The sequence below is a fragment of the Syngnathus floridae genome, chromosome 6, assembly GCF_059516105.1.
Source record: "Syngnathus floridae isolate MCC-2025c chromosome 6, RoL_Sflo_1.0, whole genome shotgun sequence".
NCBI classification, from domain to species: Eukaryota; Metazoa; Chordata; class Actinopteri; order Syngnathiformes; family Syngnathidae; genus Syngnathus; species Syngnathus floridae.
Window position 1 is genome coordinate 4,575,584 of NC_142418.1, and position 25,241 is coordinate 4,600,824.

The 25,241-nt window shown below is 43.0% G+C and overlaps 1 protein-coding gene across 2 annotated transcripts; it reads right to left on the reverse strand.

The window, feature by feature from the left end:
- Positions 1–13,131: 13,131 nt before the first annotated feature.
- LOC148395976 (uncharacterized) lies at positions 13,132–18,431 on the reverse strand. 2 transcript variants are annotated; one of them, XR_015859230.1, is made up of 3 exons: positions 18,141–18,431; positions 13,457–17,868; positions 13,132–13,184 (listed from the first exon to the last, which is right to left on the reverse strand). XR_015859230.1 is itself a non-coding variant. In XM_088379866.1 (3 exons), the coding sequence occupies exon 3, from the start codon at positions 17,533–17,535 to the stop codon at positions 13,696–13,698; it is 3,840 nt and encodes a 1,279-aa protein (XP_088235992.1). In that variant the 5' UTR covers positions 17,623–17,868; positions 18,141–18,431; the 3' UTR covers positions 13,132–13,695. The 2 variants fall into 2 exon arrangements, 1 of the variants encoding a protein (XP_088235992.1); XM_088379866.1 differs by having other exon boundaries at positions 13,132–17,535; positions 17,623–17,868.
- Positions 18,432–25,241: the final 6,810 nt, after the last annotated feature.

The window sequence follows — 25,241 nt, forward strand, 5'->3', positions numbered from 1 at the left end:
CTAATGCTAGACGCCAGTTTTTGATTACTACTGAACGTTCTGCACAGAGGGAAATATCTTGGCCTCACAAAGAAAAAGATACGGTTGAATGCGGTACGACAGTGTATGTCCGAGATTGGAGGAGAATGTTCACAGGAAGGTCACGTGGAGATAAAACCAGCTGGTGCCAGAAGGAGCCACCCGAGAACTCGGCCAAAGATGATCGCCAAGGCCGAGATACGGGATGGAAGACAACAACCCCCTCCACACACACACCAACAGCCCCCACCAACACACCGAATCGCCCATAACCAGCACCACTCGCATGGAAGCAGACTCTCCTTCGAACTTGCCCCACCCCGAAGACTCATCGCCCATCAATCCCGGCCCACAATGTGCTACTGAATATAAAACTGATCTAACAACCTTGGACTTTGCCCTTTTCTGAATGGAGACTTTCCGCTCTTGAAGGGCCCAGCGCTGTATTGCACTTTCCTGAAAACAGAGCTTTTTGAACAAGAATTGTGATTGAACTCAACCAAGCTGTCTAAGTCTAATTTCTGCTTCAGTGTCTTTGCATTTTCCTAAATCTGAAGAAATCAAACGAGCACGCAGTGAGTAAATTGAATAACAGGTGATTGGCAAAGGCTTTTGCCGTGAGGCGCAGATAACGCGCTCCCTAAATTGTGGACAAAATCCAACAAATGGTGACCATCCGACGTGATTTCTTCAGAAGGGAAAGTGCATGCTCCACAAAGGATTCTTCCTTCTCCGCTCTTGCTCAACAGTATTGCAGTCCGATCGGCACAAAAGGTAAGGGGGAAACTTTTTTTTTTCTCTCTCCCAGTTCAGCAATATTGTGGAGTGAAAGCGGAATACAAAAATTAATCATTTCAGCTCTGTGTTCAGGAATGGTGGTTGTATAGAAGTGTGTGTTTGTGTGGAATTTGGTAAAAGTGATTTGTGGAAAAAATTAAAAATACAAAAACAGGTGAAGGCGTCGCTGATATAGCAGTACGGATGCCGAGCGACTCCAATAGTGTGACCTTAGAACATTATAGGGCTGTCTAAGGCGAGGGACATCTGGGATGTCCGAGTCGTGGTGAATTAAGAGAAAGGTGGTGAGGACTTTGTCTGATCAGCAAAGGGCGCTCACACCGCTGGAACTTGTGGGATGCCAGTGACTAGCATATGGGCACCTGAGTGGCCTCAATAGTAGACACTTAGGAACTTATACTGTTGCCTAAGGTCGGGGTCGATTGGATCGGCCAGGCCACCAATACGAGTCAGGGACTCGTGAAAAAAAATATAATTAAAAAAAAAAGAAAAAAAAAATGGTGAAGGCATCGCTGATATAGCAGGACGGATGCCTGGCGACTTCAATAGTGCGACCTTAGAGACTTATATTGTTGTCTAGGGCGAAGGGTAACTGGGTTAACCAGGTCGCTACATAATTGTTGAAGTGTGTCTATGATGATATTGTGTGGAAAGCAGGCTTGGCTGTCAGATGGGACAGCGGCGCAGCTGAAGAAGTGAGTGATTAGTTGTGGTGCTGTTCATGGGATGGAAGTGATGATTTGTGGTTCATGAAGAACAATAAGTTGATTTGTATAAAATTGTTGATTTTATTTTGATTTTGCATGAGAGTTGGAGTCAGAAAAAATGGCTTAACAAGAATTTGATAAAGAATGTATATTTAATTAGCATGAAGGTTATATCCCATTGTGTGGTGGGGTTAAACTGTAACCATTTTTGTTTTCAAAAGGGTGCAGCTCTAAAGTTTGGGCCAAACGGTCAGGTGGGCACAAATGCACCTTTTGGACAGAGGTGGGGGGTTACATTGTGCGACGTGGTGATGGCGAGGCTCTCCGCACTTCAGTTGCCCCCCCCACCCTTGTTATCAACTGGGAAGATTGTCATGTCTATGTTGTGGGCCCGTGTGTTTGTTTATGTGTATGTTTGTCTTTGTGTATCAGTTCGTTATAAAGGATGGAATTGCGTTAAATTGGTGCACGGAAACGGTGTGGTAGACAATGGTTAATCAGATTTGCATTGTTAAATGTAAAAATTAGAAATGATAGAATAATCTGAGGGTTGTGGTCAGAAACTCGTCCAACGAGGAGAGTGCCCAGCCCTCATAAAAATGTGAGAGTAAGAGAGAACATACATTGTAGAATTGGATAAAATTAAATTATGATTGCAGATTTTAAATTTAGGGGGAATTATTGATTGGTTATGACATAAGACTATACAAGGACACATGTAAGGATAAGTCAAAGATTTGAATCACTTAGAGTTAAAAACAACAAATAAAAACGACATTGCAAGGGGGCACTTTTTATTAAAAGAACACCAAGTAAAGTAAGTAGGGGGCATTCGTGATTGGGATTAAATTAAGGATAAAATTAGGTCAATGATTAGAAATCAATGGTGCTCTACACAAAAAGGCTTAAATTTTTAATGGGGAAATATTTGGAGTACTGTGTTGGTCTACATAGGTCATGGGCCGAGTTTATTTGGTTTTGATTGTGGTTTGGGTTTATTTTGTTTATTGTTAGGTTTTCCTTGTGTTTATTGTTAAGGTGTTCCTTGTTATTCTCTTATCCCCTGCATTGTAAATGTCTTCTTTATGCAGATAGATTAACAGGCTAGGAATTTAGTGAGGAGAAAATTGATCAATTGATGGGGGTTAATAATTGTCCAAATCCTAGTTACATGTTTTGAGGGACCAGAGCAACGACATTATATTTAATTTGCAGGCCATTATTTCGTATGTGATGACAGTGTCTAGATAAGTAGACTGTTTTATCAAAAATGTGAGAGTGAAGGAGGAGGTTTGATTTGTAATCTGGCATTTGGGTGCCACTTTTAAGAGTCTGTGCAGGAGCATAGATTGTTTTTGTTTGTTTTTAAAGATATATTTGACAGTTTATCTCGGTGCAGTAAGGATAAAGCAATTTTGAAAGACTTAAAATTAAAAGCAAAATTACATTTTAATTCTGACACATGCCAGCTAACATGAGGATGGCAAATAAATGAATAAATACTCGCTCAAATGCGGCATGTGTTTTAAATTGGGCGATAAGACATTCACTTTCAAGCACTATCATTTAGCGCTGCTGACAACAATAACTTATGAGATGGTAAACCAAGGAGGAGTGTCATAGTTGGAACACAGGCGCTGTATGACCTATAGATTGAACAATAACATTCACCGCATATACAACCATGTTGGTAGATTGTTAAATTACATTACAGTTTATTACAAAGGATTTCGGAACTTTATTTGATGATAAACACTGGAACGAGGATTTTAGCCGTGTTAATGGGTAGGGTGGATGGATTACTCGAAAAAAAAAAAAAAAAAAAGCTTTTGATAAGGGCGGCTTGATAGTAAGATGATGTGTGTGCGCAACTGATAGGATACAATATGTTAATGGGAAGATTTGGGGTGTAAGGAACAAATACTACACATGAAGACTGATAACACGAAGATAGTTTTGTGAAATTTGTGTCCCAGTGTGTTCTGCCCTCGCGCATGGCACAAGTCCTGAACTGAGTCCTTGTACTCTACTGGCTGCCTCAAAATCAACAGAGGACTGTCCCTGGTCATGAGACACCTTTGACCTTTGGGAGAACAACAGGAACTATTATCATGCTTGAAGGGGGCAAGCACAGCTCTTCACAGGACAAGAACCATATAGTTGGTGGAATACACACAGTTGCAGATCAAAAAGAAAATGGACTGAAAGAACAAAGACAAGATGGACGCATTTGAGAATGGCGGACGGTCCAGCCCTGAATCATCATCATGAGAATCTAAGAGGAGAGGCTGCTAAAGACTTGCACGAGTCACATGAAGTCAAACTGGACACATTGCTAAAGACTGCTGAAGCATTACAAAGTTGGTGGAGTGTGGGACAAAAGGGATGGAAGTGTGTTTGGGTGCTGGGGCAGACATAACTGAGGAGTTTTGATAAAAGTGGGAATAATAAGGCTGCTTATTGACACTGAAACGGGGATAAAAAAAAAATAAAATACATAGATAGGGACAGTGAAGATGCACTGACAAATTACACAACCGCGTGATCAGAAACTTTGCAAGGTGGACATTGATCAATAGAAATTAAATCTTTTGAATCATAAATTTTTATATGTAACTTAGCATTTCGAAGACATAATTAATCTAACTGAAATAATGAAATTTTATAATTGGACCAGTGAAAATTTGGATTCGGGCAACAGAAGGCTGAATTGCTAAACTTAATTGACCTTTATCAAAACAACAGAATTTAATTACACATCAACTGCGACTGACTTATAGGATGCATATTTCAGCTTGAATGGGTGAGGGGCCATAAGAAAGTTGGAATTCTGGATAGTCGGCAAAATAGTAATACAGTAGGGCTTTAAATAACAAATACATTGACATGACCCTTGCGACAATTGATTTAAATGGCAATTTATGATCGGCATTTGGGGTTAGGATTAACAATCCATCCATCCATCCATTACTGGTGTGGCTTGTCCTTACGAGGGCCACAGATGATTAACAATAATAACTAGAATTATTCATTTCTGTAGAAATTGCGTGTGAAAGCGAAGAGGCTGAATAAAAATTCGGGGAAAGCTACAAGGTTATGTTTAAATTTGGAACGTGATGAATTGGCTAGAAAATTGATAAAAATTTAGAAAGAATTTTGTAAAATTGGGCGTGATTTTTAAAGTTGAAAATTTGAAATTTGGGGAGTGGGAAGTTTTGGAATAGGTAGGCATAAGATGAACAGTTAAAAAAAAAAAAAAAAAAAAATTGAAATGAGTTGAGTCAGTGGAAAAAAAAAAAAAAGAAGAAAAAAGGAAAACTAGAAGAAATTAGAAGGGAAAAAAAAATGAAACTTTGCAAAATTTTACCGCAATGTTGGAAGTGAGGATGTGAAATTTGAATTTGAATCTCGGAGGTTAAAAGTGTAATGGAGTAAATCAGATGAATTATGTGGAAGTAGTTAAGATTAAAATAAAAGGAAGAGGAATGCAGAAGAAGTTGAATAATAATAAAGTCAAGGCAATTCAAATTTATTTATATATCCCACAAGCAAGTCTCAAAGGGCTCCAAATGTACAAAAATTGCCAATTTAAAATACAAGAACAATAAGTGTGAGGGCCACAATGATGATCATGACAGCAAAAATATTTCTAATTGGTTTTGATAGGAACAAAGGGGGAACATGGAAGAAGGTTTTCAAAATTTGTGATATAGCGTCACTCAATTATCAAGAGTAAGTATTTCTTTTTAATTCTAAGAATTGGCATCAACAAAAATGAGAACGATAATCCAAGGTTATAGTGTAAGTGGCAGGAGGAAGCTGTGTATATTTTTTAAACATTATTTTCAGTATCATTATTTCTTAGGAGGGTCAGTAATGCTTGTGAGGAGATGAATGAAGGAACAAGGTGACAGTAAAAGGGAGTGCTCTAAAAATTTTTGGTTTTTTGCCAGAGGTAGTTATTTGGAGGGATGAATTTAAACTGAAAGCAAAATGGAACTGTTTAGTGGAAGAAATATGAGAAGGTGGAAATATTGAAGTTACAGCTCAACACAAAGTGTCAAATAGTCTAAGTGTGAGATGTGAGCAAACTAAATGGGGAGTTAAATCATGTTCCAGTATTATGCATATTGGCAAACGATGTGAGGACAGGAGACCAGACAATTAGATATTAATTTTGGATTTAAAATAAAAAAGGGAAATTTTAATTGAGGAGAAAATTTTGCATAGGGAGGGTTCTTTTTACAATTTAATATTGTATGTTTTATGTGTGCATTGTGGGATGACAGTTTGTCTGTCATGCTGTATGAATGTCAAGTCTGTACTTGGGATGGGGTTTGTGTATTGTGAATGGTTAACATGATTTAAGGTTGGGGTGATGTGATCACAGCAGAGGATAACATTCCTCTCACCTGAAAAATATAAAGATACTACAGATTTGAAAAAAGCAAGATTGATCAGGGCTCATTTTGGACTAAATATGGGTTTAGGATTACTCTGGGGCACCATTGACAACAAAAGACTTCAATGGAGAAGGCCCATTTCAAGATTATGACCAGACGTGACTATACCAGCATTGACAATCAAGACTCTGAGCCAAGACAGTGTATGACAACAACTCTGGACTTACCTGACAGTGTGACGAAATGTATGTGACGGAATTTGTGATGACTTGCTTTGTTTTGATGTTTTACCTAATTGTATTGCAGCCTCTAACAGCAACCCAGGGAGCAGATTGTGCTTTATTTGTTAAACTTGCTTTACTTTGCAGGTTGTCAACTGCAGTCTTGGAGAATTTTGTGTCATGTCTGTGAACATGCATTAACAACTAACCCCTTACTTTTCATAACGAGTTTGTAAATGTGATCGGTTTCATGACAGGCTCGGCAGGCTCCAATTTTCTATTTCATGCGTTTGACATGCGCCCATGTGTGGATTATTTTTATCATTATGAATTTTATTTTTTGGTATTATGGATGTTTATTGTACGGAGAGCTGCATGCACAGCTACAGGTGGGTGGTGGCTTTTGTTCATACAGCCATGGGAGATGCTGCCAGTCGAGTTTCAGGGACTGAGAATTGGTGATTCCAGGCTAGGATGGCATCTGGAGGTACACCGAAGTCCAGCTGGCGATGGGTATGTCACCATGGATATTGTTATTTTTACTTTTTAACCATTGTGACACATTTTTTAGAATGTGTCAAAAGGGGGAGGTAGAAAAATAAAAAAATAAAAAAACAAAGGGGGGAATTGTGAGATTTTAAGTGTTTTCAGATTTGATGGTTTTTAAGTCTTCAACATGCTGGACGGAGGAGAAGAAGCAGCTCGGCAGAAATGAAGTGAATGGGAGACAACATCATGAGATGGAGCCAAAGCCTGGTAACAAGTGTGAAGAGTTTCAAAATAGCTCATAATAAACTGTAGACCTTCACAAGATAGGATCAAATAGGTGGGAGAGTATTAAATGTAAAAAATTAGAACAATAACATACAGACTCCAAACAAATTGGGAACAGGTGGATTATGAACGTTAAAGTTTGAATAACACATTATTCACGTGATTGCAGGATAAACAATGGAAGGGATTGATAAACTGAACAAATTTAAGATGATTGCGGTAGTATTATGTCGAAAACAAATAGATTCAACAAGTTTTTTCCCTATAAAATGGTGCCGTTTGGGTTTGAAGTACATAGTCGCTTCAAAGGAGGAAAAGCATGATTTAAGATACGTGATTGATCAATGAGAAGGCTATCCCTTGTACCAGGGGGGTCAAACTCATTTGTTCACGGGCCGCAGTGTAGTCATAGCTTCTTTCGGAGGACCGGTATGACTGTCATACCCAAATAAATGTGTGAGCACCTCATATTATATAGAGTAAAAGCTACAAAACAAACTGACAAGTAACTCGCTTTCAAATCAGACAAATAAAAACTGGTCTAATATTTAAAAATAAAATATTATTAAAAGTGAAGACAATTTGCAATTCGAGTAATGACTCATGAATAAAAAGCACAATTTGTCTTCGGGGGCCGCATAAAATCATGTGTCGGGCTGCATCTGGCCCCCAGGTCTTGAGTTTGACACCTGTGCCTTATACAAAGGTAAAGTAGGATTAGAATTTGATAAAACAGATATGGACATCATCATATTCCATTAGAGTTTGAATTGCTTGCAATACAATTACAAATTAGTTAACACCTGTGTGATTGATTGATTGATTGATTGATTGGGTGGTAGATTGATTGATTGGTTGGTTTATTGATTGAGTGATTCATTGAGTGACTGACTGAAGGGCTGAGTGGCCGAATGGGCAATTGTTCGATGTCTGTCTGTCTATATGTATGTACTATATATGTATGTATGTATTTCGTTATTTGTTTTACGTATGTAATTCGTTATTTGTTTATGTATTTCTCTTTCACATTTTCTTTCTCATCTTCCACTTCTTTCGGCTGCTCCTGTTAGGGGCCGCGACTGCAGAGCGATCGTTTCCATATCTTTCTGTGCCACCAACCATCTGCATGTCCTATCTTTGTCTGTGCCACACTCTCCATTATTTTGGCTAGTAGATTTCCAAGCCTCGCTTCTAACATTCTTTCCGATAACTTCATGCTTTGCTTAATAAACATAACAACACCTCTGTAGCTACTACAGTTCTGCGCATCGCCGTGGTCTGAATTAAGAAATAGAAGTCAACACCTTTCCGGGGAACTTCTCGCTTTTTAAGAATCTCCCCTGCCATCTCTCCTTGATAGTTCCATGCTGTCACTGGAATGTCGTCTAGGCCAATTGCCTTTCCACTCTCCATCTTTTACAAATGTCTGGGTATGAATTTTATCTATATTTATTTTTCTCACTCATTGGCGGCCCCACAGAGGGACTTGTAGCGGCTCCACAGAGGGACGTGGTGTGCCAACAGAGGGACCCTGGTGGCATCAACGATTTTGGTGACCTCAGTAAAACTGAGGTCAACAGAGGGAGTGAAGGAATGAGGTCGAAATACAAAAAGTCCTGCCTCGCTACAAAAACAGATATGCTCAAACCTCATTGAATAAAGTACATAAGCAGACAAGTATATTCACATATTAAATAAATAAAAGAAACATTTGAAGCATATAATTATACCTACACACCAAATCAATAAAGAAGACATAACTAGACATTTTTGATAAGTGGTGATGAGAAAGGTTTTTATAACTTTATGATCTGATATATATATTTCTGAGGACTTTGAAATAACAAATGACTTTTGATATATTGCCTAAATACCTTAATGACCCTTAAGGAACTGTGGAATGCATGCCTGATGTTTTTTCTCTGAATCATGGACACGGCCGCAGTCGTCTTGACCGTTCAGTACTTGATTGTATCTTATGTTTTGACTAATGCTAGACGCCAGTTTTTGATTACTACTGAACGTTCTGCACAGAGGGAAATATCTTGGCCTCACAAAGAAAAAGATACGGTTGAATGCGGTACGACAGTGTATGTCCGAGATTGGAGGAGAATGTTCACAGGAAGGTCACGTGGAGATAAAACCAGCTGGTGCCAGAAGGAGCCACCCGAGAACTCGGCCAAAGATGATCGCCAAGGCCGAGATACGGGATGGAAGACAACAACCCCCTCCACACACACACACCAACAGCCCCCACCAACACACCGAATCGCCCATAACCAGCACCACTCGCATGGAAGCAGACTCTCCTTCGAACTTGCCCCACCCCGAAGACTCATCGCCCATCAATCCCGGCCCACAATGTGCTACTGAATATAAAACTGATCTAACAACCTTGGACTTTGCCCTTTTCTGAATGGAGACTTTCCGCTCTTGAAGGGCCCAGCGCTGTATTGCACTTTCCTGAAAACAGAGCTTTTTGAACAAGAATTGTGATTGAACTCAACCAAGCTGTCTAAGTCTAATTTCTGCTTCAGTGTCTTTGCATTTTCCTAAATCTGAAGAAATCAAACGAGCACGCAGTGAGTAAATTGAATAACAGGTGATTGGCAAAGGCTTTTGCCGTGAGGCGCAGATAACGCGCTCCCTAAATTGTGGACAAAATCCAGTTGCCCTGGTTACAGAGGCGTTGCTACACTAAAGGGAGGGGGGATTGTGTCTGTAGCAACGCTGATTAGCAAAAGAATGTAGTGTGGTGTGAATTAGCACTTCGTTGTTGGCTCTTGAACCCCCGCAGAGACCGTCCTCAGCCGTCTTCCCTCACAGTTGGCTGACTCCTTCTCAACTGTGGTCAAATACCCTGAAGCACGTTGATTGCCGCTTTGCTGTGGAACAAATGCAACTAGACCTTTGCTAACTTTGTCTACTTGGTAATTAACACATAATAATAATAATAAGTAACTTGTCCTAAACACTTCAACACACATTAAGCAAACGTGAGGTAACCGGTATGCAGTTCCTTAAACAAACATTGAGTAAATATGGGATAACTTTTATGCAACTACTTCTAACTGTATGTAACCTTGAACAAAGAAAAACAGGTCTGATAAACTACAATCTATGAACCAAAACTATATCTAACTGCAAAGGAATGAAGTTCCTGTGAATCAAACAAAGAACATGTCACCTATGCAAATAAGCCTTGCTCATTGTTAGTGAAGGCCTCTTACGGGAATGAAAACACACAGACAACATAAGGACAGGAAGGATACAAATGGCTGACAGGGATCAAAAGACATCCCTATCACTAAAAAGGAAGAACCTAGATAAAAGGAAAGATAAACTCGTAAAGTCGAGGCCTCCAGGTCTGGCAGGCCAAAGCTTCACTTAAAATTATTCCAACACTGTGAAAGGCAACAATCCACTGCAATGTTCATCTGCACCAGTTGGAAAGCATTGCATGGTATTTGAAGATTGACTTTGTTGGTTTGTTTCCTTGTGTCCTGTATTTCTATGATTTTACTGTGCATTGTGTTTTGGCCTTGTTTGTTATTTACCCTGTTATCTCAAATAATATTTGTTCATTTGTGTTAAAGCAGAAAATTCTAAAATTGGCATATTTATATATTTATATTGTAGTCTACCAAGGATTTTAAAAAATATGTTAAAAACATGGCATTTACTTGCCGAAGGGAGGAGCCATTTTTGCTCTCTCGTTGCAAGAATATGACATATAACTGTCCATCTTACCCCCCCCCCCCCCCTTGTAACACACAAACACACAGTCTAGCCGCCCCATCTTTATATGAGCACGTGTTAACATAATGCTGACATGCCTGGGTTTTGGTGTACGAACAAGTGTGAGAAATGTTCAGAGAATTGTTTCATTTATTTGTTCGTTCGTTCGTTCGTTCGTTCGTTCATCCAAGCTGCTTATCCTAGGGACATGGGTGTGCTGGAGCCTATTGCACCTCATAATCACAGCTACAGAGAATTTATAGTGGTCAATCGGCTTATCATGCAAGGTGGGGAGAACATGCAAACTCCACACAGGAAAGCCAGGGCGGCTACCGAACCCTGCACCTCTGAATTGTGAAGCGGACATGCTACCAGCGCTCCATCATGACACCTCCACTAATCGATATTCTTATTAATATTACATTTGTGAAATATGACTTAAGCAGAAAACAACCCCTTTTTATCCACCTCTGTGTGGATTGTGAGCATCACGTGACCAAAGCTAGAAAACGTTTGAGCCTGAGCCTTTAAGTCAGGGGTGTCTAAGTCCAGTCCTCGAGGGCCGCGTTCCAACATGTTTTCCAAGTTTCCCTCGTTAAACACACCTGTGCAGGAGCCTGATCATTGAATCAGGTGTGTTTAACGAGGGAAACTTGGAAAACATGGAGGAATGCGGCCCTCGAGGATTGGACTTGGACACCCCTGCTTTAAGTACTGTGGTGATGTTTTTATTCAACAGCAATGGGCAGTACAAGGCAAACTGGGAGTCCCTGAAGATGGATAAAAAAGGGTAAAAATGTTCCTGCTTTATCTTAAGATCTTACTGTTAATTTTTGACGACTTGCAATTTAATGTGTTATGCTTGGATCAGGGGTGGCACAGTGGTGGAATGGTTGGCATCTCCAGCCTTCCTGTTTGGAGCTTGCATGTTCTCCCCGTGTCTGCATGGGTTTCATCCGGGTACTTCGGTTTTCTCCCACATCCCAAAAACATGCATGGTCGGCCGATTGGCCACTTCAAATTGCCCGTAGGTGTGAATGCGAGTTCGAATGGTAGTTTGTATATGTATGCCCTGTGATCGGCTGGCAAACAGTTCAGGGTGTCCCTCGCCTACTACCCGAAGTCAACTGAGGTTGGCTCTCGCACCCAGTGACCCTCGTGAGCAAAGGCGGTTCAGAAAATGGATGGATGCTTGGATTAGACCGTATATGGGCAAGATACAGCCCGCGGGTCACAGCCGGCCCACGGAGCCGTTTAATCTGGCCCGCAAAACCTGAATAAATTGTACTAAACATTTTTTTTTAGGTTATATTCCCTGCAATGACTGTGTTTCGCCAGTAGACGGGGAAACGCCCGCCCGCGCATTTACTCCCAGAAGTCGTGTCGGAAACCTCGGTGCACACTCACAAGTGCGTGTACGGAGTCAGTAAGAAGTACGAAACAGGTGTTGTGCTTGATTTGGTTCCCCCGTGAGATTTTGTTCCCCCTGCCGCGGGAGCGCGCACACCTTGTTTGGAAAGCAAAAAACCGATGCCGTACGGCGTCGTACGGCATCAGCACTATGTTGTTTTCAATAAAAACATGAAGAACTCACGTTTGCGTCCGTCAATTTTAATTTTTATAAAGGATTATTCTCATTTGATGTCTTTAAGTTCACTCGCGTTCTGCCGTTGAAGTGGGTGCATTCAAAGACCAGTCGTACAGATGGAACACTCAATCACTTCACCAAAAAGCAACGATATAATTACGTGAGCTCTTTGAATAAACCTCGATGCAAAGAAACTCCTCTTTTTGGGTACCGTGAGTATATATTACAAAGGAGACTTTATACTTAATTGTGATAATCATTCATCCATCCATTTTATTACTCAGGTATTTTCAAAGCAAATTAATATTGTTGTATTTATTAATTTGCTTTAAAATGCTGTAAAACGGCGGCTCGGTGGCGCACTGGGTAGTACGTCCGCCTCACAGTTAGGAGGGTGTGGGTTCGATTCCACCTCCGGCCCTCCCTGTGTTCTCCCCGGGCCCGCGTGGGTTTTCTCCTGGCACTCCGGTTTCCTCCCACATCCCAAAGACATGCTTGGTAGGCTGATTGAAGACTCCAAATTGTCCCTAGGTGTGAGTGCGAGTGCGAATGGTTGTTTGCCTCTGTGTGCCCTGCGATTGGCTGGCAACCGGTTCGAGGTGTCCCCCGCCTACTGGCTCCAGCACACCCGCGGTTCAGAAAATGGATGTGTGTGTGTGTGTGTGTGTGTGTGTGTGTGTGTGTGTGTATATCCCTTGCTGGGCTAAAGTAAACATGAATCTACAGAATGGTGGCAAATTTAATATTTTCCCCGTGAGGATATGTTCCCCCCCTCTAATTTGGCCTAGGAATGAGGGAACCTATTCTGTCCTCACGCTGTCGTGACGTCTGCCAAGGCTAGACAGATAGCGAACAACTGAAGAAAAAAGGATGCTGCGGCCGCGTAGTTTGTAGCTGCTTTACTTGGCACACAGGCAGTTATTTCTTTTTTGTAAAACTGTAATTCACACAACAACAACAGTGCATCAGTAGAATGTACATCAAAATCACAGAAGATGTAGAAATGAAAACATATAAACTTAAATGGAGACGATTAGCCTACCTAACCGTCACATGCGTAAACCTAGCATAGCATTGTAGCCAAAAGTAGCGCTAAACAATCACATTTGCAATACTAGCGTAGCATTCACAGGCAAATGGAGCTTAGGATGTTAGCGTACATTTTATAAACACATATATACAGAAAGTCAACTAGAATGTATAACTTACAGACTAAGATACCCCAAGGCTGAGCCACGAACCCGCTGCGACGATGTGCACTGTCTGGTAGCTGCGTACGACCTGCGTAGTGGCTGAGTGGGGGTCGAGTAACCGGAAATGAATGAACGAATGAAACCTAACCTAAATTCGGTCACTAGGGGGCAGTGTTAGAGCGTTTAACGAAAGAATAAACGGGATAACAGTACACTCCCCGCTTGGTATATTAAAAATATACCACTATTGTTATTTCAACTTTCAGCACAGAGTAAGATTGCATCTGTGATAGGTCTGGTATAAGTTTTGACGGAACCGTGTTGTACGATTTTCACTTCGACCTTTCTGACCCTGCCATCGTGGCTAGGAATCGCCTTAACAACCGTACCAAGTGGCCATTCATTGCGTTTGGCTTGATTGTCTTTCAACAAAACAATGTCACCCTCTTTCACATTAGGTTTCTCTACCTTCCACTTCCTCCTAGACTGCAGGGTAGCGAGATACTCCCGTTTCCATCTTTTCCAGAAACAATCTGCAAGACCCTGGACTTGATGCCACTGGGCCTTGTATAGGTCCCGGAGTTCAAAGTTACCAGGGGGAGCTAACACTGGGTTGGCCTTCTGAGTCAGAAGCATTCCAGGCGAGAGAACTTCAGGCGCTCCACGATCGGTTGACACAGGGACTAAGGGTCTGGCGTTCATTATGGCCACGACCTCAGCCATAAGAGTGACCAGTACCTCATGAGTGAGGCGAGTGGTTGGGCCCTTTGAAAGCAAGCCGTCAAGGATGTTGCAAGCGAGACCTATCATCCTCTCCCACACTCCCCCCATATGAGAAGAGTGTGGAGCGTTAAAAGTCCAAGTGCAGCTTTGTTCCTGCAAGTAGTCCTTTATCTGTGGATCATCCACATTGAAATTGCGGAAGACAAACGCTTTGGTCTTCGATCCATGCTCTTCTTCTCCCAGCTCAGCTGCCCGTCTCAGACCATAGATAGCAATGGCTGGAGAAGGACTGTTCCCAAAAACTGGGACTTTCATGCGAAACTCTGTGATGGCTTCGTTTGGATCATTGTCTTTGAACCAGAGAAACCTCAGATAGTTTCTGTGTGATTCCTTCACTCGAAAGCAATAGAACATCTGTTCTACATCAACAGTAACTGCAACTTGTTCCTTTCTGAAGCGCAGTAAAACACCAAGAAGCGTATTGTTCAAATCAGGCCCTCTGAGGAGAGTATCATTTAGTGAGACACCCTCAAACTGGGCGCTCGAGTCAAATACAACTCGGATCTTGCTCGGTTTCTGAGGATGATACACACCAAATATTGGTAAGTACCAACACTCTTCACCTGGCGTTAACTCTGGAGCCTTTTCAGCTTGGTCATTGTCAAATATCCTCTGCATAAACTCGATGAACTGTTCTCTCATAGCTGGTTTTTTATCCAAAGCCCGTTTCAGAACATTGAGGAGTTTCAGAGCCTGCCCTCTGTTGTTGGGAAGAAGTGGTCGCTGGTCACGAAAAGGCAAAGGCGCCACAAGGTGGTTGTCATTGTCCATGTACATTTCTTTGTCCATTATTTCAATGAACCTTTTGTCTTCTATAGACAAACCTGGTTTGTCGTCATCAGGACTTCTTTGAAAGACATTGACACCCAGAGCATCAGTCTGTCTGAGAGAAGCAGTCTCGATGTCACAGAAAGCATTAGTCTTCTGTTTTGGCATGACAAATGTCTCTTTCACCTTCATTGCATTTGTGCAAGGCTCAAGAAAAGAAGACCGTCCATTTGGTAGGACGTTAGTTTTGTACACGTTCACCTTTGTCCGTCTGTGTACTCCATTTAGACATATTTCACCCACAATAACCCACCCCAAGTCTAATCGTTGGGCATAAGGTGAGTGGTGCGGGCCATTGTACTGTTCACGCACTTTATGAACACTTAAAACATCTCGCCCCAATAAGAGCAAAATAGGTGTGCTGGGCTCTAAAGGTGGTATCTTGCCAGCAATGGGTTCGAGATGCGGGAATAACTCTACAACGTCAGGCGTAGGAATTTCACTACGGTCACCTGGCAGTGCGTCGCACTCCAGCAGAGGTGGAAGAGTTACATGAGTGCCACCATCAAGTGAGGAAACAACAAAGTTGTGAGCTTTCCTGCCTGTGGCCTCACTAACCCCAGTACATGTTTTCAAGGTATAAGTGGACGGAGCCGATTTGACATTAAACAGCTCAAAAAACTCAGACTTCGCCAGAGACCGATTGCTTTGGTCATCCAACACAACGTACATTTTCTGAGATTGGTCAGGGCGACCAGCAGGGTACACATTCACAAGTGAGATTTTAGAACATGACCTGAGTCCCTGCGCTTTGTCACAGATTTCAGTGCATTTTGCGATCACTTCAGGGAAACTGTTTTCACACTCCCCGCCTTGCACTTGCTCCGTTACTTGAGCAGAAGTTGACCAGGGAGCTGGACCGGGATGTAGCGCACTGATGTGTCTGTCACTGTCACACTCTTTGCATTTCACAGCGATTTTACAGTCTTTGGCTACATGTTTTGTGGTAGCGCAACAGCGAAAACAGATTGAGTTCTCTTTTAGATAAGCTTTCCTCTCATCTAACGGTTTGATCCTAAATCCACGACATTTTGATAGAGGATGTGGTTTATTGTGTATTGGGCACTGATCTGCTGGCTCCTCTATTTTGTTCCCTTTGACACTATTACTCGTAGGTTTTGCTGTTACTTCTGTCTTCTTCACTGAAACTGTTCTGGGATTGTTATACTGTTTTGGATATCTTTCATGTTTTGGCTGACTTGCAGCGCAGTTCGATGAGAACGCAAAGCTTGGATCGTTTCGGGTTTTTGCTTGTCTGGATATGAAACTTACAAAGTAAGTGAATGGTGGAAAGCACACCCCGTGTTCTTCTTTGAACATAGACCCGAGTGATATCCAGCGTTCTTGCAGACCGTAAGGAAGCTTCTCGACAATAGGATTTACCCCCCTAGCTGTGTCAAGATAGGATAGACCAGGAAGATATCCCTCTGACTTAGCTGCTTGAATCTCTAAAAGAATGTCTCCTAACTCTCTGAGACGCTGATTGTCTTTGTTCGAGATTTTAGGGAAGTTCTCTAGTTTCGACAAAAGAGCATTCTCAATGACTTCTGGTGAGCCATATGTATCATCTAACCTTTTCCACACCATAGCTACTCCTGCCGTAATGTTGTGAACATGCGCGGACCTGATACGCGTGGCTTGTGTGGAAGATTCGGGGCCAAGCCACTTTAAAAGCAAATCAATCTCTTCTCTAGCTGTTAGATTAAGTTCTCTAATCACATCCTGGAAAGAAGTTTTCCAGGCCCAGTAGTTTTCTGGACAGTCATCAAATTTCAAAAGTCCGGAACTCACAAGTTCTCTTCTAACGAGATGTTTGGTAAGATCAGTCATTTGTGCTGGTTCCCAAGGATAATTTCTGAAGCTAGCTGTGTGAGACACTGGAGCTGAAGGACAATGTGCAGATCTATTTGTATTATAATCAAACATAACTTCATCATTAGCAAGAGTCTTAGGCTGGTTTGTGACGGTGTCGGTGAGCGGGTACCGCTGGGTTGGAGCTGGTGGTGCTGGCGACGGTGCTCGTGGTGCTGGCGACGATGCGTTGAGCGGCTGCTTTGGACACGGAGCTGGCTGCTGAGCGTTCGGTGTCACGTAGTGAGCCTTCACATACTCGCTGGTGCGTTGAGCGTTGTCCTCCGGAGGGATCTGCGTCGGATCTTCGAGAGAGCGGCCTTCCATTGCTGCTGCCTCTTCGTAGACTGCTGCTTCAGCTGCCGCTGCTGTGGCACTTCTCTCGGTCTTTAGCACATACAGACTGGCCTCCAGTTGTGCTGCTTCAGCCTCTATTTTAGCCTTTGCTTTCATCATTTCTGCTTCTCGAGCTGCATATTTCGCCTCCACCAGGGCTGCTTCGGCTCTTGCCCTTGCTTTGGTGGCTGCAGAGCTGGTTGAGGACCTGCTGGACCTTGAAGACTCCGTTCTTACGGCGATTGATCTGGTGTCGTAGAGCTTTTGTGACTGGACCAACTCATTCCGCTGCTCCATCTTGTATCGTTTGGATGCGTGTTTTAGTATCAGTAGATGAAGTCTTTTACTGTGGAGTTTCAGTCCGCTGTGTAAGAGTCTTCTTACTGTGGAGTTTCAGTCCGATGCTGTAAGAGTCTTCTTACTGTGGAGTTTCAACTCGCTGGGTCACAGTCGTTTTTGCTGTGGTTCAACCCGCCGGGTAACAGTCTTTTTACTATTCTGTCCTCACGCTGGCGTGATGTCTGCCAAGGCTAGACAGATAGCGAACAACTGAAGAAAAAAGGATGCTGCGGCCGCGTAGTTTGTAGCTGCTTTACTTGGCACACAGGCAGTTATTTCTTTTTTGTAAAACTGTAATTCACACAACAACAACAGTGCATCAGTAGAATGTACATCAAAGTCACAGAAGATGTAGAAATGAAAACATATAAACTTAAATGGAGACGATTAGCCTACCTAACCGTCACATGCGTAAACCTAGCATAGCATTGTAGCCAAAAGTAGCGCTAAACAATCACATTTGCAATACTAGCGTAGCATTCACAGGCAAATGGAGCTTAGGATGTTAGCGTACATTTTATAAACACATATATACAGAAAGTCAACTAGAATGTATAACTTACAGACTAAGATACCCCAAGGCTGAGCCACGAACCCGCTGCGACGATGTGCACTGTCTGGTAGCTGCGTACGACCTGCGTAGTGGCTGAGTGGGGGTCGAGTAACCGGAAATGAATGAACGAATGAAACCTAACCTAAATTCGGTCACTAGGGGGCAGTGTTAGAGCGTTTAACGAAAGAATAAACGGGATAACAGTACAGAACCTGTTAAAATTTGCCATTCTACTGTTGGATTTTGTCCACAATTTAGGGAGCGCGCTATCTGCGCCTCACGGCAAAAGCCATTGCCAATCACCTGTTATCCAATTTACTCACTGCGTGCTCGTTTGATTTCTTCAGATTTAGAAAAATGCTAAGACACTGATACAGAAATTAGATTTACACAGGTTGGTTGAGTTCAATCACAATTCTTGTTCAGAAAGCTCTGTTTTCAGGAAAGTACAATACAGCGCTGGGCCCTTCAAGAGCAGAAAGTTTCCATTCAGAAAAGGCAATGTTCAAGATTCTTTGATCAGCTTATATTCAGTTGCACATTGTGGGCCGAGATTGATGGGTGATGAGTCTTTGGGGTGGGGCAAGTTCGCCATGGGAGTGGGTGCTGGTTATGGGCGATTCGGTGTGTGTGGGGGCTGTTGTCTTCCATCCCGTCTTTCAGCCTTGGCGATCATCTTTGGCCGAGTCCTTGGCTGGCTCCCTCTGGCACCTGCTGGTTTTATCTCCTTCCTGTGAACATTCTTCTCCAATCTTGGACATACACTGTCGTACCTCATTCTTTCAATTTTGTCATTTTGTACGAAATTATGTTAGCTTTTGGCTGTGACATCATTAATCTATTGCTGTTCCCTGACTATGTAAAGTTTGTTCTTTTGATACTTCATGTCTTTGCTTACGTCATTATATTCTTAGTTTAATCATGCTTCCAACCGTATCTTTTCTTTGTTAGGCAAAATATCTCCCTCTTTGCAGAGCGTTCAGTAGTAATCAAAAACTGGCGTCTAGCATTAGTCAAAACATAAGATACAATCAAGTACTGAACGGTCAAGACAACTCTGGCCGTGTCCATGATTTGGAGAAAAACATCAGGCATGCATTACACAGTTCCTTAAAGGCCCAGAGACACCGGTATTTGTATAAATCGGTTTTAGTTAGCTTATGGGCTTATAAATATAAATTGACGATCGAAACAACGAAAAGGAAGCTGTTGCTCTGAAAAATATAATTAAAATTTGCCGCGCAGACAAGTTTGACTGCACCGAGCCGCCTCCTTCTAGACTGGGGAAGAAGCCGGAAGTGACATTTCAAGTTGTTCGCGTTTAGCTTCAGTGAATGTAAACAAAAAGAGAAGCGGGGCGAGCGCGGAGACGTCGGGCCAGGCTTGCGGCCAACCCAGCTCGCCCAGCCGTGCCTTCCATTCTCCTGGCGTACGTTCGTTTGCGGGACGACAAGATGGGTTGCGTTCGCCTGATAGGATTAAAGGGAAATGTGCTTTCGGGAGTTTGCAAACATATTTTTTAAGGTTGTGTTAAACTTATAATCATATTAATATCTAGTATTGGAGTGCTCGTGTGGATTGGTGGGGGCCGAAGAATGTGCAGGCAAACTGCATGAACTTGTTTTCTTCGAAGTGTTGTGGAATAGGCCCGGATAGGGAGTACCGGAGGAGACCACCTCAAGGTCGATGAGGAACGAGAACAACAGCACGTCTATGAGACCGGGCTTCGAGGGGAAAACCCAACCGCCTGACCTCAGCGACACCTGGACGGGGAGGAGATGGCCATCGACCAATCATATCACAATATTTTGCATGCTTTAATATTCATATTGTGTTTCTTTAAAACTGGGCAACCCGGAAGAATGTGTCGTCTTTTGGTGGTCATAAAAACGCACGAGTTTTAGTGTGAGGGACCCGGGACCCAGGCCTGTATTAGTGCGCTTTGTCAGGAATAAATAATTGGTAAATTTGGTCTAATTGATCTACTGGTCTTCTCTGACAGAACGAACTCGCAAAATTGTTAGGTGCGCCAGTGTGTGGATTAGGACATAGCAATTTATGTGTTAAGTGTTGATCGCAATTTGGAGTCAGATCAATAACTAGAATCCGTAACCTAACAATTTCTTGGTGACCGCGGACGTGATGTCAAGAGAAGGGTAATTGACAACTCGTGGTCTTTAGCCAAGACACCGGACAGTGTCAGGGACACTGTCTCCCGGTCGGCGAACCGTTTGGAATAAGCGCACAACGTTGAGCTGGTACGACGTGTCCTCAACCCTGAGCTCATCACCGATAAGGTAAGCAGAATACCTGTTACTATAAGTCGAAATGCTGCAAATTGAAAGAGGAAATTTAAGAGGAGACTGTCGTTCAGATCAAATAAGGCGTGCATGAAGTTAAGATACATACGGTGAATAAGTTTGGAACTTACGTGTGTAACGTGTACGGTAAAGTCAGGGACTTACGCGTACTACGGATAGGTCAGGGACCTATTGCTTCGTCGTGGCGGACAAGGGTGCGGTGACGATCGTATTCAAATAGCTGGGGTTAATAAAGAGATCCCCGAGGGGAAGTGAGGCCTCCTCAAAAAATATCCGGTGGTAACAGTTCTTCCTGTGAGAGATCAGACCGCTAAAATATCCCGTTGCCACCGATGGGCCAATTTACCCTGGTGACTCAACATGAGCAGCGGGGGGAAGGAAGGACCGACAACGCGCTGGTAGCTGTTTGCTAGGGTAACGGGTGATGACCTCATAAATGAGGTCATGAGAGGGAATAAAGGGAAATGTGCTTTCGGGAGTTTGCAAACATATTTTTTAAGGTTGTGTTAAACTTATAATCATATTAATATCTAGTATTGGAGTGCTCGTGTGGATTGGTGGGGGCCGAAGAATGTGCAGGCAAACTGCATGAACTTGTTTTCTTCGAAGTGTTGTGGAATAGGCCCGGATAGGGAGTACCGGAGGAGACCACCTCAAGGTCGGTGAGGAACGAGAACAACAGCACGTCTATGAGACCGGGATTCGAGGGGAAAACCCAACCGCCTGACCTCAGCGACACCTGGACGGGGAGGAGATGGCCATCGACCAATCATCTCACAATATTTTGCATGCTTTAATATTCATATTGTGTTTCTTTAAAACTGGGCAACCCGGAAGAATGTGTCGTCTTTTGGTGGTCATAAAAACGCACGAGTTTTAGTGTGAGGGACCCGGGACCCAGGCCTGTATTAGTGCGCTTTGTCAGGAATAAATAATTGGTAAATTTGGTCTAATTGATCTACTGGTCTTCTCTTTGACAGAACGAACTCGCAAAATTTTTAGGTGCGCCAGTGTGTGGATTAGGACATAGCAATTTATGTGTTAAGTGTTGATCGCAATTTGGAGTCAGATCAATAACCAGAATCCGTAACCTAACAGGATCCACGAACCGGACAGTGCGTGCCTGCTGTGTGCTCGTGTTCACAGTGGCCTGGTTGACTGTCATCTTTCCGGACTCTGCTGTGCATCGGGAGCGGCTAGCGTGCTATCACTCTTATTGTTCATTGATGTTGACTTCTTGTTTTATTTTTCCTGTGTTGTTTACTTGTATGTGCGTTGTGAACTCTGTCTTGTCACCCTGGGATAGTGAGAAACGTAATTTCGATCTCTTTGTGTGTCTTGACATGCGGAGGAATTGACAATAAAGGAGACTTTGACTCTGAGACTTTGACTCTGAGACTTTGACTTTGAAAAGTCAGAAAACGTGCTCAGCTCGCCGAGAAAATGCGATTTAAGCAATAAAATTAAAAAAGCACAAAAAACCTAAACCAAACGTTGCAGGTGGTCATTTCTTCATGTGTCGTGGTCAACTCAGCACTTTAAAGCCCCCAAGAGCACTTTTTTCTATGCCAACCTCACCAGAGTGACGTGAGGGCCGCAAATCAGAAAACGTGCTCAGCTCGTCGAGAAAATGTGATTTAAGCAATAAAATTAAAAATGCTTATGAAACCTAAACCAAACGTTGCAGGTGGTCATTTCTTCATGTGCCGAGATCAACTCGGCACTCTAAAGCCCCCAAGAGCACTTCTTACTATGCCAACCTAACCAGAGTGACGGGAGGGGCACAATTCAGAAAACGTGCTCAGCTCAGCCCAAGTGAACTGCTAGATTCATCATATTCTGCGTCAAAAGAGGTTTCTGAATCGGATAAAATGATGCTAATATTGCCACTAGAAACGGAGCTGTCGCTATCATCTACCATGTTGTTTGGGTTTGTTGAGATCCGGATGCACAACTTGTGACGTCACAGTAATGGCGCCACCAGTGTGGCTGCGTGAGGAATCCGATCGATAAACTGGCATTTAATTTTAGCTTTATTCTTAGTAATCGGTGTCCATTTTTAATTTCCAATGCGGCAAATGTGTTCTCTTTATACATTCTATCAAATTCCGTTCTAATTGAAAAAAAAAAGGGATGTCTCTGGGCCTTTAAGGGTCATTAAAGTCAAAGTCAAAGTCAAAGTCAAAGTCAGCTTTATTGTCAATTTCTCCACATGCCAAAGACACACAAAGAAACCGAAATTTCGTTCCCCCCTATCCCACGGTGACAAGACATGGCTCACAACAGACAAACAGTAAACAAGTATAACAAAAGTGTGCTGAATAAATAATGAATAAATAACACAACAATAAATAAATAAATAATAATTAAGAGGAGCGTAAAAACGCGTACAGCAGACATTCCCGAAAATAGCGCAACAGTGCCGCACGCTACGCAGAAGGGGGTAGCGAGTTCAGGGCCCTAACAGCCTGGAGAAAGAAGCTGTTGGCGAGTCTGGTGGTGCGGGAGCGCAGGCTCCTGTACCTCTTCCCAGAGGGCAGAAGGTCAAACAAGGAGTGAGCCGGGTGACTCACATCTCTGGCAATCGAGGTTGCCTTGCGGGCGAGATGGGAGGTGTAAATGTCCTTCAGGGAGGGAAGCGAAGCACCAATAATCTTACCAGCCGTATTCACTATGCGCTGCAGGGCCTTCAAGTTCTGTTCAGTGCAGTTACCACCCCAGACAGCGATGCAACTGGTGAGGACGCTCTCAATGGTGCCACGGTAGAATGTAGACAGGACTGCCTGAGGAGCACATGCACGCCTGAGCTTCCGCAGGAAATACAGGCGGCGCTGAGCTTTCTTTGCCAGTGACGAGGTGTTCGCGGACCAGGAGAGGTCCTCACTGATGTGCACCCCCAGGAACTTGGTGCAGCTCACCCTCTCCACCACAGCACCGTCGATGATCAGCGGCAGGTGTGTTGTGTGACCCTTCTGGAAGTCCACAATGATTTCCTTGGTCTTACTGACGTTCAGCAGGAGGTTGTTGTCCCTGCACCACGTGGTCAGAAGGTCAACTTCCGACCTGTACCGAGTCTCGTCGCCCTTCGTGATGAGACCCACCAGAGTCGTGTCGTCAGCAAACTTCACTATGCGGTTGTCGCTGTAGGTCGCAGTGCAGTCATGCGTCAGCAGGGTGAAGAGCAATGGACTGAGCACGCAGCCCTGGGGGGCCCCCGTGCTCAGCGTGATGCTGGCGGAGATTTTGTCGCCAACACGCACCACCTGAGGCCTCTGACAGAGGAAGCTATTTAGGCAATATATATAATACGGGGCCGCCGTAAGGATGTGTTCCCCCCTGTAATTTGGCCTAGGAATGAGGGATTCTGTTCAAATTAGCCACACGCTTTCCAAACAAGGCGTGTGCGCTCCCGCGGCAGGGGGAACAAAATCTCACGGGGGAACCAAATCGAGCACAACACCTGTTCACTCCGCGCTCTATTTCTATCAGTGCCGAATTTCGAGTGTGAGCTGTGACATCAGCATTCTCGTAATTTGCGCGCTGAGTTTTCAGATACAGTTTTACGCTGAAGCCATCCACAAACCTTCCCCCGGAATCCTTCCATTAAAATGAGTGGCCCAAGGAAAAGAAAGGTGGACACTGAGTGCCGGGTGTTTAACAAAGAGTGGACAATTTGGCTCGACCTACGTGTTTGAGCACACGTTCAGCCACAAGATCATCAACAAAGCCCCTCACAGATCTAGGTTAACGGACAACAAATTTTAATCAAGACTATGATGCACTAGCAAAAAAGGGAGACCAACAACACTGTTCCCACTGAAATTGAAGGGGATTTTCTCTAGTTTGTTGTAAAAAAAAAAAAACAACAACATGCATTTCGAAAACCATTTGCACAAATAGCAGGGATTGACACTCGAGACCATTCTCATTTTCAAACAATGCAGGACGCTCAAGGACATTGATGCGCCACCTGTTTACGACTAATCTTAACCTGTAAAGTTCTTAAGGCTTACTTTAAGGGAAGTGTTTACCGTTTCCTCACCTCTGTCACCAGGTGTTTGTGAGTTAAAGCTCTGCTGATTTTCAGATATCCGTCACTGTGTTGCCGTTTTGATTTCTTAATTACTTTATTTAGATGTATTCTCTCACTGATTCTTCAAGATGATGTATTTGGTCAGAATATTTGCCGTTTGATGTGATTTCGCCTCATAAGATAAACATCTTTCATAAATCTGACCTGTTAATATTCTGTACTCACGCTAGGTGCAAAATGTATAAGGACGACGACATGCAAACAAATCTTTTAATGAAGATTGCGGGAGCAGGAAGACATGCTGCATTCAGGAAGGCGTATGCTTCCAACATTCAGCTACGTCACTACGTGCTGTGCCATCTTAATGCTACGGACCAATCAGGCAAGACATTTCGTAGATACCCAATACGATAGGCTAACATTACTGGACTGGCAGTCCGAACATATTCTAAGAGAATATTACATCCCCCTTCTTTAAATGTAAACAAATGTATTTCAGAATACAGTCCTTGTAGGATAAACAGTATACCAACACACATAACCGATTGCTCTGAACATCACAGGTTAATCACATAGGCGAACTATATAGTAAAATCACAACTCAGGTTATATGCATTAATTAAACCCGAACAATGCACATGTTTGTCAAGTATCACTTAGCTTGTTCAACATCAGTGCATGCCTATAAACAAATGCTTAGTAGTATACCTCAAACAATATTACTAATCATTGATTAGATCATTAAATCAAAATCACA

Coding starts and splice junctions, on each gene's coding strand:
- LOC148395976 (XM_088379866.1), bottom strand. CDS start 17,535: ATGGAGCAGCGGAATGAGTTGGTCCAGTCACAAAAGCTCTACGACACC.